The sequence below is a fragment of the Euprymna scolopes genome, chromosome 36, assembly GCF_053919585.1.
Source record: "Euprymna scolopes isolate OS-2025 chromosome 36, ASM5391958v1, whole genome shotgun sequence".
NCBI classification, from domain to species: Eukaryota; Metazoa; Mollusca; class Cephalopoda; order Sepiida; family Sepiolidae; genus Euprymna; species Euprymna scolopes.
The window spans coordinates 75,433,714-75,446,378 of NC_136517.1; the positions used below are offsets into that span (position 1 = coordinate 75,433,714).

At 33.5% G+C, this 12,665-nt stretch overlaps 1 protein-coding gene across 6 annotated transcripts in view; it reads right to left on the reverse strand.

Moving 5' to 3' along the window:
- The window catches only part of LOC145260613 (proton-coupled folate transporter-like), an 89,765-nt gene that overhangs the window by 22,122 nt on the left and 54,978 nt on the right, over positions 1-12,665 (reverse strand). Inside the window, exons 1-2 of one of the 6 annotated variants that reach the window (XM_080118917.1) lie at positions 12,108-12,303; positions 4,912-5,225 (exon numbers count right to left, since the gene is read on the reverse strand). In XM_080118917.1, coding sequence (XP_079975043.1) covers positions 4,912-5,199 — 288 coding nt within the window. In that variant the 5' untranslated portion in view covers positions 5,200-5,225; positions 12,108-12,303. Of the gene's footprint in view, positions 1-4,911; positions 5,226-8,399; positions 8,476-10,856; positions 11,094-11,134; positions 11,582-12,107; positions 12,304-12,665 lie in introns of those variants that run through there. The other 5 variants (XM_080118914.1, XM_080118916.1, XM_080118915.1 and 2 more) reach the window with 5 other exon arrangements.

Here is a 12,665-nt window from a genome sequence, read left to right on the forward strand (position 1 = left end):
TATTCTCATTCTAACAGCCATAACTGGATAGATGTATTATGCTATTCTTACTTATGCAACCTTTAACGAGTGATGGGATGGTTCCAATATTTTTCCCGATTCCGATACAATTACAGGTTGTGTTATAAATTCATGATTCTGATACAATTACTGATTCTGATTCTTTAAAATTTCTAAACATAAAGTTGTTTTTATCGCAAAAATCTATGAAATATGTGCATGTATTTTCCCAAACCTACAAATACATTTGTAGGGATGATCTATATATGTTAATTTTACTGGTCAACCACAGAAAATGAAATTTTTAACAAAAACAAACGAATAAAATAAAATGAATCGTTTTTGGCATTGGAAAATAGATACAAATTCTTCCACTTCCAATACATTTCATGGAAAGTGTTCGACTGAGCTTCAATCTATGGTCCCCTCTCGCCAAACTTTCACAAGAAACACTCAACTAGCTAAAAACACTATCAATAATTCTCCCCACTCTTTATCTGTGCCTAAACCTAAACGTAGATTCCATGATCAAAGCTTCTTTCTTAGAACTGCACGCTTGTGGAATTGTCTTCTGTTTTCCTGCTTTCCAGCTGTCTATAATATGGTTGTGTTCAAGTCTAACGTGAACAAGTTTCTGATGAGCCGTTCCACTTAAGTTAACATATTTACCGAACTTCCATTATTATCGATTACTATATTGTCCTTTTGACTACTGTACACTCTTTAACCCTTATCCTTGAGTGGCCTATCGGCCTTGATAAGTGGTGACGCCTATGTAAAAAAAAAAAAAAAAAATACCCCTAAAATTTCCAGTCTTTATGATACCCTTTTACAGTTAATTGTCCCAACACTGCTTTCAAGTTAGTGAAGTTGGACAAGTGCTGGTCAACTGTATTTCCCACTGTCTAAATTCGCAATGCCCCTCCATCCCTCTTTGTTCACTTTCCTTTTTTTTTTTCTTTCTATCTTCTCATGCTCTTCTTAATGGTGACAAAACATGTAATGTTTTAACCTCTGTTGAATAAATTAAATTGAACTGAATTGAATTGAACCTGCAGAAGACTGACACTTAGAACTAACTTATTTTTTTTAATGGAAATTGCTCCAGGCGAGGCATGAAGCCATTCGATGCAAGAAGCTAAAAAGAAAAAAAAAAAAAGAAATATTATTTCAAGGTCAAAAACTAGCCAACGATAAATGTTAGATGGAACGATTATGACACAGAAAACAGCAATTTTTACCCCTTTGTTAGAAACATCGCCCATGGAATGTGAGAATTTAAAGACTAAAATAAAAGTCATGATGCTGCCGAGATTAAACTCTACTCTCCTTTAGTTTTAGATTTTAGAATGAAGTGGTTTCATTCTTAATTTATTTATTGCGGACTATTATCCTCATCTTTTTTTTTTTTAAACTAAAAAGATGGGGATAATAGTCTTCAATAAATAAATTAATAAATAATGCTCATCTCAATAATGAATTCCAATTAATTTTTCTTTTTTTTTTACATGGAGGTCACCACTTATCAAGGCCCGGAAGCCACTCGGGGATAAGGGTTATTGCATGTACAGTAATCAATGGGATAGTATCGTATTAATCGTTAGTATTAGAGATTTGATAAAGTGTCTTACTTAAGGGGGGGGCTATTCATCAGGAATTTGTTTATGTTGGACTTGAAGACATCCAAGTTGTAGTCAGGTGGGAAACAGGCAAACGGAAGAGAGTTCCACAAGTGTGCACTTCTAAGAAAGAAGCTTTGTTCATGGAATCTACGTTTTGATTTAGGCACAGATAAAGAATGGGGAAAATTATTGACAGTGGTTTCAGCTAGACGGGTGTTTTTCGTGAAAGATTGGCGAGGGGGGACCAGAGATTGGAGCTCGGATGAGCACTTGCCATGGAAATAACGATAAAACAAAGACAGGCTCGCAACGTCTCTTCTGTGGGAGAGCGGTTGCAGGGAAGAGAATTAAATAATATAGTTTCATTCTATGTTAATATTTCAAACTACACAGTTAAATTTTTACAAAAAGATTTTAGTGCAAATATGAACATTTGGGTTAGCTTGATCTTTGTAAACAAGAGTTTTTTTTTAAAAAAGTCATCACTTATCAAGACCCAGAATTCACTCGAGGATAAGGGTTAAAGAGTGTACGGTAGTCAATGGGACAATATCGTAGTAATCGTTAGAAGTGTAAATTTGGTAAATTGGATTAATTAAAGGGGACGGCTCATCAAGAATTTGTTTACATTGGATTTGAAGACGGCCATATTGTAGTCAGCTGGAAAGCAGGCAAACGGATGAGAGTTCCACAGGTGTGCAGTTCTAAGAAAGTTGTTCATAGGGTACAATTATGCAATGAAATATTATAACCTGAGTGGACAATGTTCTCCTCTATGCCAGACTAATGTATATTCAATGCATTTATCCATTACGTCATCGGTCCATGTGAATCAACCCTTGTGAATTAAATAAAAAGTTCAGTATGGAATTCTGTATAAGTTCCTGATTTTGATATAAGGATTCTTAAGTCCAAAACGTTGCTGCTGATGAAGGTCAAAGATTACATCAGCCGAAACGTGAAAATGATGTTTGAATAATCCAAATTATTAGTCTTGCCTAAAATAAAAATTTCAAAACATATTTCTAACGTTCTTATGCTTTCTCTTACAATCCTATCATTAAAAGTTAATTCTTAGGGTTTACTACTTTACTAAACAAAAGAATGCGAGTGCTTTAATCGAAACATTTCAAATAATGGAATTTTTGTTTAGGTTCTTAACAAGTTTCGTTACTTAGGTGATACCAATGGAGCACAGAGAGGAGTAGGTGCTATTGTAATTGCAAGAATTAGGAATGGGAGGAATAAATTCAGGGAATTTATGCCACTACTAACCAATGGAGCATTACCACAGTCAATCAAATGGAGAGTCTATCAAACTTATGTATGCAGTGTGATGATGTATGGATATGAAACCTAGCCAGTGAGGGTTGAGGACATGCGTTGCATGGTGAGCAATCCTAGAGAATAATCTGATAGATGTGTAATGTGAGTTTTAAAAACAAGATTAGCTTCGATGAATTCAAAGAAAGATTAAATATGGGGAGATGTGTGCAAAAGAGCCGACTTTGATGGTATGGCCATGTTGAAAGAATGGATTAGCATTCTTCGGTTTGTAGATGTAGATGTAGAACAATTGGAGCAGCAGGGTCAGTTGGGAACGAAAGGTCAAGTTAAACATAATAGAAAATGATATAATGGACTCGAGAGAAAAATAAAGAACTGGCCAGAGATACGAGGCGCCTTAAATAAGTTTCCAGACGTTTTTCGTATGGGCACTTTTATTGATAGCACACACATGAAACTCTAGTCCCCTATGAAGTAATCTCCTCCGGCTGCAATGCACTTGTATTATTCCAACAACTTCAGGAAGTCCTCTCATGTGAGCATGCCAATGACCCTCGTCACAGACTCTCTCTTCTATTGTCTCATAACAACAGCTTCTAAGGTTTTCCTTGAGTTTAGCGAATAGCTAAAAATCACAAGGAGCAAGGTCTGGACTATAGGGAGGGTAAGGATCTGTCTTGATGGAGTTGTGGACTGGTGCATTGTCCTGGTGGAAATGCCACTGATTCAATTTGAATGCTTCTTCTGAAGGAATCTCTTCCTGAACTCCCTTAAAATCTCAACATAGTATTTATTGTTGACTGTTATGCCCGTGCTGTCAAAAAAAAAAAAAAAAAAAAAAAATCATAAGTTTCTGGGTGGATTTGTTCTGTTTGGTTTTCTTGAGTCTAGGAGATCCAGCATGCTTCCACTGTAAACTCTGTCTCTTTGTCTCTGGGTCATAGCAGTAGATCCAGCTTTCATCGCAGGTCACCAGAGCATCAAGAACTGTGGGATCTGAATTGATCAACTTGACCATCTCCTGCTGTCATGACAATATCTTTCTTTCTGATCTTCTCTGTATATGATGTACATACCTGTGACTAAACAAAAATATCATATCTCAAAAATCACATAAATTGATCAAGTTGTCTTATTTTTAAACTAGGACGCCCGGCATTGCCCAGTTGTAAAATACGTATAAATATTATATTTTACTTCATACAGAAACTGAGACATGTGCATGTGAGTATTACGTTTTTTAGAAAAAGTGCACTTCTTGCAAGTAAAAAAAAAATACTCAAGCTAAGATCGAAACCAAAACAGAAAGACAGTGAGTCAAGTATGATAACCATTAGACCAGCTTGTAAAAGCGTTTTCAAACCTATTTATTTCTAAGATAAGGAATCTGTCATAGGACGATTCATGCATGCGCATTTGTGAAACAGTTGATAAATGGATAAAAATCCGATGCCCCCCCACACACATACCAATATTTAAATTTTTAAATCTTAGCCTTGTTTTCAGATGAAAACAGATTTAAAAGCTTTCCATATGTCTCATTATCCTATATACCCAATTTCAAGTCTGTAGATCAAAAATTTGTTGAGTATATAGGTTTAGAATTGTTTACACACACACACACACACACACACATTCTCACTTTTATAGATATAGAGATAAGAAAATAAAATTTTATGAGTAACCAAAGAAGAGCCATAATGCCTGCCATTTTGAAACCAATCTAAAAATATAAGGAGATAACTCAACAATTCAAACATGTGAGATTTATGCTGTAATGCCTACGAATTCCCATTAATCGCTTAGAAATTATTTTCTTTATAAAAATAAAACTACTTGATCAATTTACATAATTTTTGGAATATGATGTTTCCTTTTGTCACAGATATGTAGATCATACAGATTTTTTCTTTGCTTTTTAATATAACATCAATTCTGAACAGGAACTAAAAATTCAGTAAGAAAAATTTCAAGGGTGGGTGGGAATGTTCCATCATCTTACCTTCTGTTGGAGTAAGAACTCAGGACTTGATTGGCTGACGTTGTTGCAGATGGACATCTTAGAAAGGCTTTGGCCTTCCCCACCCAATTCTTCAATCAGCCGCGACTTGAAATAGAAATTTGTAAGGAGTTGCTGAAGAATTAAACAGGGGAAAAAAAGAATGACGGCAACCTCCACTAAGTAACACCCCTTTTTTGTAGGTAGCGTTTTTGTTGAGGTCAAAGGACTGTCTTCATCAGTTTTAGCAATAGGAGATGGCACACTACGTTTACGAAGGTCTTTATCCATATTTTTGCTGCTTGGAATTATCAACCCTAAAAAAGAAGACAGTTTTTTTTAAATATTAGGTTCATTCATAAAATATGGAATAGAGCTCATTAATTGATGCATTTATAAAATATGGAATACAGCTTATTAATTGATTCATTCATAAAACATGGAATACAGCTTATTAATTGATTCATTCATAAAACATGGAATACAACTTATTAATTTAGTCATTCATAAAACATGGAATACAACTTATTAATTGATTCATTCATAAAACATGGAATACAACTTATTAATTTAGTCATTCATAAAATATGGAATACAATTCATTAATTGATTCATTCATAAAATATGGAATACAATTCATTAACTGACCATTTTATTTTCTAGTTTATCTCAGTCAAAAGTTCAGAAGTTGTCAGTCCTAATACTTTACCAGAATCGAGTGTTTCAACACAGAGGTTGTTGTATCTTGCACAAACCTTCCTGGAGCTTACTCACAGAGGACAAGTACCCCAACATCAGAAAATGTGTAATCCTCTTGACTGCATTATTTATCCAAGTCAGCATTTTCCCACATGAAGATCGTTAAGTTCAAATACAACTTCACCATGACTGATGCAAATATGGGGGGGTCAGCTTAAAGCTGACTATTAGCAGCTACTCTCTGCAGTATGCATCCGTAACCGATTCCATCTAATGCAAATCTTCAGTGTAAGGTAATGACAAAAAAATGCACAGCGTTGCACTGTGAAATTTCGGTTGATGCAAGGTGCACTTGCATATACTGCACATATAAAAATAATTTACAATATATTCATAAATAATGTGTTTTGCAATATTAATAATTGGTAGATCATTTAGACTTAGTCGTGTCATAAGTAGCTCTTGTGCTGGAAAAATGTGTCGACCTCTGCTCTAGGGATTACACATGTTTGCAACCTATCCAACAGAGACAGCCGCTTCCACATTTATCTCTTCAGTCAGAAGTGGTGCCGCTCCAACTGAATGAATAGCGATGGCAAATAGGCTAAGGATGCATCACTTATGGTCAACCCTGACCGACGGAGGCTTGTTATAGTCGCTTTCAGTTTGGTTCTGTATCTCACGACCTGAAAAAACAAAAACGCTAGCTCTTCGTTACAATCAATAGTTCCAGCAGCGTGATGTTTATATCAAATTTTTGTATTATTGTAGTTGAAGACTCAAAACAAAAGGATGTTAGGTGATTACGTTTGAACACCCAAAAGGAAAAAATAAATTAGAATTTAGAGTTAGGAATCAGTTTTGCATGTAATCTTACATATAAAAGGCCATATGTCTGTCTGTCTCCATATTTTCAAACTCTATCTCCTCTGAAATTAAAGTCGCAGAGCGGCGCTAGGAGCCTCAAATGATTGTATTCTTTATGGACTGTTCTTTTGTTGGTCTTTAGTCAGTTAAAATAGTTTTTGAGGGGTCAAAAATGGGTCATAATTGAAAAAAATCGTTATATATTTTGTACATTCATTTTAGTTTATTTTTTATTTTTTAATTTTTATTTTTAATTAGTTCATGCATATATCACGTTGGTACAATGGTAACACCATCAGGTTTGAATTCTACAGTTTCGGTCTCGATTCTAGCTGATAGTATCTGAACACTTCTCTTTTACTTCTGAAATCACAACTCTATAATAATATAGACGAAATATGCACTTATTAAAATATCATATTTAAGCGTATTTAAGGCTTGAACAAAGCCGCCCCCCCCCCACCCGCCCGCCTGCTAGTCTAATATATAAAAAGTTACATGTCTGTCAGTCTATCTCCATATTTTCAAACTCTATCTCCTCCGAAACTAAAACTCGCAGAGTGGCGCTAGGGGCCTCAAATGATTGGATTTTTTATGGAGGGACCATACTTTTATGGGTCTTTAGCTGGTTGAAATAGTTTTTAATGGGTCAAAAATTGAAAAAAATTGAAAAAAAATCTTTATAAATTTTATACATTCATCTTAGTTTATTTTTAATTTTTTAATTAGTTCATACGTGTGTCATGTTGGTAATGTACTCCGGTTTGAATGCTACAGTTTCGGTTTCAATTCTAGCTGATGGCACCCAAATACTTTCTTTTTTTTTTTACTTTTGAAATCTAGATAAATAAAAATATCATATTTAAGTGTATTTTATGCCCAGTCAAAGCCAGGCGCCCCACCCTGCTAGTTTTAATATAAAATGAGCACCCATTTCCAAACCAATCTTGATAAGGAGGTGGAATTCTATTTTTTTTTTTTTTTTTTCAGAGATTACATGTGTTTTTACAATCTTACTACTCGGACTTAAGGTTGGTAGTACAGAAACTTAGTTTACTGCTGTAAAAGATTAGAATGGTTCGGAAGTGGTAGACCATTTTACATTAAATTTATATGCGAAACTGATATCATTCTGAATTCTTAAATAATTGTATCTTTTTTTAAATTTTTATTTTTTTGCAGTGTAGTCACAGGTAACTGTCTAAAAAAAGTAGAATCTCATATTTGGAGGGTGTGTGTGTGATTTAGCTGAGGATGTTTTATTTATTTCCTTTGTAGCTCAGTTGTAGTGTCAAAAACCCAGCATGGCCTAGAAAAATGCTTCAACAGCCTCATTGATACTCCATAATTTAAAGGATTAAAAATAAACTTCTCAAGAAGAAGGTAACGCCTGAGAGTCTGAGCTTAGAATTATGCCTCAGTTCAACATCAACACGGTTACCGTCGAATTGAAGGTCCAATACGTAACCCCGACTGGCATGAACCCCTACTTCAAGAGCTGTGGATGTCAATCTACAATTAACTAAATATTAGAGTTATCTCCCATTGATTAAAAAACTAAAATCTGCAAAATTTCTTACGTAACAGAATTATTTCAATATTTGTTTGTTTTATTTTAAAAAAAAATAGTTTATCTTTTTTTTTTTAAATTATTAATTTAATAATAAAAATAATAATTTGGCGTAGTTATACAAGGGATGAAAATTAATTAATTGATAAATAGATTAATAAATGTTAAAAAGAAAAATAAGAGAAACCGAAGTCAATCGAACGAAAATAAAAAATGAATTCATATTTTTAATAAAGTGAAATTAAAACATCTCTCATTCTTTCTAAAATCTCCATTTTTCAAATTTAAAATAAAAATCATTTTGAATAGTGAATGTTTATCAACAATCTGCAAAGGTTTTTGTTTTCTTACTTACAATGAGGCTTCGTCGTGTAACTTGTTTTGCAAATTGAACTCCGAACTATTTACAAATTAATTCGGTGAATAACAAAAAAAATCCCCTAATGTTAAAATTCACACGTTTTCGACAAAGTTCGACAGTGACTTTGTTACGGTCAGACTGAGGTATGATTCCCGAGGCGTTCTTACCAGAAATGATAACAGGGCTGCTCAGACATTTTAGCAAATTTTTACTTACTTACCACCTTAACAATCATCTTTAAAATGACGACGTTTAAAAAGTTTTCAGGTATGCTGAAAACGAATATCGCATTTAAAATTTCCGCAAATAAGTAGTTTTCCGGATATTAAGCAATGTAAGTCCTTGTGTTATAAGTAGTGGCCATTTTTGTACGCGCATATTTGTAGCGCATCATCCATGTCAAAAATATGCGCGCAATAGTTAACAAAACAATAGAAGTGAAAAAAATAAATGTACAACAAATAAACGTTACCAAAGGCAAGATAAATTACTCGGTACTCAAGACATTCAAAAATGAAAATATCGAAAAAAGGTTGTATCCGTTTTGGACTGAAGATCTCCGAAAAGAAAAAAAGTTTATTTTATTTGATCAAGCAGTTTTTATTTTAGAGCAGAAAAACACGTTTTTATGAGAGCGCGTTGAAGTCAGCCATTATGAAATTTGTTGAACACGCCACGGTGAGATAACTCCAGTTAAAGCGCCGACACTCCCTCCCCATCTTTATTACTAGCTTTTCTTCATAAAAATCGAACCTTTTGCTCGGTATCATAAATTGTTTTTTTCGTTGTAAAATAAAAACTACTTGATGAAATTAAGTGATTTTTTTTTCGGAGAACTTCGCTCCATAACGAATACGTACAATATAATCTTTTTTCTTTTTTTTTTTTTTTCGATATTTTCATTTTTTTAATGTCTTGATTAAACTGTACAAGTACCAATTACTCTTACCTACACATATTTTTGTGTTTTAACTTATTTTAAAGTGTTTATTTACATTGAAACAAAGGTAGTATATATTTGTTGAGTAAGAATAAGAGAAATGGTTGTTTTGTTATATCCATTTGGAGCGCTCAAAAATTGAAATTTAATCAAAATAAATGTTACCAATCGTATAGAAATGTAATGTTCTACCACTTTGACTTTTTTCGTTTAAAAATTAAATTATTTGGTTTTTGTTAATAAAATTTTATTTTTTATAAAAAAATCATCTTTCGTTTTTGTTTTTTATATAAAGTACGATTGTTGAATGTTATTCTTTCGATTTTTTTTGGGGGGGGGGGGGGCACAATAAAAAACAACTTTAAAACGGAACGAAATGTAAACTTCCGTTCCATTTTTACAACAACTGCATTCTCCGCAAGTTTTACCGTTTTTGTTTTTTTTAACGAATTACTTTGTTGTATTTTCTTTAAACTAATTTATGCCGGTAATAATACTGCTCATCTAATGATAATAATAAACAATTATAAAGCAATGGTGCTTGTTAAGATAGAGTCGACAAATCGATTTTTTTTTTTTTTTTAATATGTCGTTTCAAGCAAAAACAACAGTACTTACTTAATTGTTATGTAAAAAATAGTAATATATCAAAACGTCGCAAAAATTCATGGAGTAGAACAATTCCTATTGTGTTTTTTAGTAAAAAAAAAAAAAAAAAGTTTATCGTTATCTGCTAAAACAAAACGTCGGCCATTACAGTTGCGAAAAGGGGGATAAGCATGTCCCCTGTATTCGCAATCTTCAAGATATTCACATCTAGGGAAAATGCAGTTTACCCCAATTTTCCGTAAAAATTACTTTTAACTATAAATAATTTTCCACGCAATGAATTTTCGTAATTTTTGGATATATTACAATTTTCGACATGACAAGTAAGTAATGTGGTTTTTTGCTTAGAACCACATTTTTTTTTAAAAATCGATCTGTCGATTCTATTTTAATAAGCACTTACGGAAAAAAAACAGTTAATTAATCTGCAGAAGCACCTGTTAAAAACTATACAAGTTTTATAATTGAATACCCCCATCCAAAAACAAAACAACGAAAAAATATAGAAGTATGTTTTTGTAAACCGCTCGAGAAAGGTTACTGAGCATTATTCGTGTTCGAAATTATTAGATGAAAAAAAAAATGAACGAATTTCCTAGTAAAAGAGAGTTGTCGCCCTAAAAATAATGACAAATTGTAAAATAGCGCCCGAAAACCCATATAAGGCGTCTTTTTAAAGGAAAATGTTAAGGGTGAAACAAGATAAAAATTTACCAAAACAAAAACAAACAAAAAGCTTATCTCTTAGTAAAACCAGAGTTACGTCCCTTAGACCAATCAGTATTTCGTCATGATTGTCATAATAGTAATAAATAAATAAATAAATAAACGAATAAATAAATAAACGAATAAATACATAAACGAACAAGGAAAAACGAAACAACTATGAAGATCTCTCTCACTTCGTCCGTAGCGGGTCCCAGCCACCACCCACCAGTCCCGGCGATTACAGTTTCTCTGTATGGTCCGTGTGACACTATGCAGGTGGTGTCCAGTGTCCACCCTCCGGACTTTGCCTTCTCACCATTTGAGAAGGAGTTAGTGAAATTGCTAAGCGTCTGAGGCGTCCCTGCCGGTGGGGCTACCCAGGCATCTTTTTTTGCAAGACACTTCCTCTAAGGCGTTGGCTTTTCAAATCCTATTTTCTCGACCGTCGTGAAAGGTAGACAAAGAAACGTACCCACTTAGTCCGCGGCGCAGCAGCACTCAGCAGCGCACCTCACCTGTCTGTCTACGTACCTGAAAATTAGAATTTCGTGATTAACAATGTCTTTTTCCGCTTTTGTCCTGTTGTCCTTGTTCAATTTTCATGACAAATAATAATGCGTAAATCCTTTTAGTTACTAGTATCTCACGAAAAGATTAGTGATCACCTAATTAGATTGCGAGACGCTTTATATCCGACAAAAAAATAAAAATAAAATAAAAATAAACACGAAAAAGAAAATACGCCAACAACTAAATTATGTCAAAAAAAAAAAAAAAAAAAAAATGAAAGTCATAGAAATATTGCTGGTCATTGTTTTTATGCAGACACGGGGGAAACTTGGTTTAAAATACCGTACATTTGAGTAACAAACAATTGTCAGTTAATTACTTCTGTATTGTTACTGATTTAAAGTGTGTTTGTGTAGTCGGGGGGGGGGGGGGGAGTAGAATGGCGGCTAAACTTAAAGTAAAAAAAAGAAAAAAGGAAAAAAAAAACGAACAAAAAAAATGAAAATAACAAAATAAGGAATAATAAAAAATGAACAACAAAAAAGAAAAACAAAAATTGAATAACGAAAAAATGAATAAAAAAAATGAAAAAAAAAAAATATATATATATACAAGTTCAGAATCCTGAAAAGCAAATATTTGACCTAAATATCCTATTTTTCCCCTCTCTTTTCTTCTCCCGTTCTAAAGTTGGGACATTTATCGCACTAACCGTGAGATTAAATAGACAAATTCAAATTTGAAATAGAAGTGTGAAAAGCAATATAAAAAAAAAAAATTGACAAAATTGCTATCAGATATAAGGTCAACTTTTATTGCGATGAAAATCGAGCTTCCCTCAGAAGGGTACTCTCCAGTAGGGACAAAAATAAAAATTCCCTCAGTCCGAAATGATTTCTTCTTCACTGACTGTAAATTCCAAAAGGAAAACTCACGGGATCCATGTTCACTTAGCCATCATGATTCACGCTAAACAAATCCTTGTAAAATCCTGAAAGAAAATCTAACAGAAGTCCTTTTCACTTGTTTCCGTAATTCTCAGCTTTGCTGTTTGCTTACCGTCAAGCACTCAACTGTCTGTCTTTTCTAAGTCGTACAATTTCATGCTGTAAAATGGCATAATTTGGGCTTGTAGGAATCTCCATGTTTTCATTCTTTTATGATTTTTTTTAAATTTCAGATTGATTGATTAGCTTGCACTATCAACTAATCCTATGAGTTATTTCTTTCATTTGCTCTACACGCATTCCATGTGATTTTATATGACGCTGCAAACAGGATTACCAGGTAAACTCACCGATTCAGACTCATTGATCGAATTCTATGACAAAGCTCAAATTGAGCATTCTCTCTATGCAAAGATTTTCCTCTAGAACAACATATCGTCAAATACTATTGCCAGCATCAAAGCAGAACATCTAAAATCAATGGGGATCACTGCCATCGGCAATATTCTCGCAATTACACAATATCCAATACAGTAGTCCAGGGCT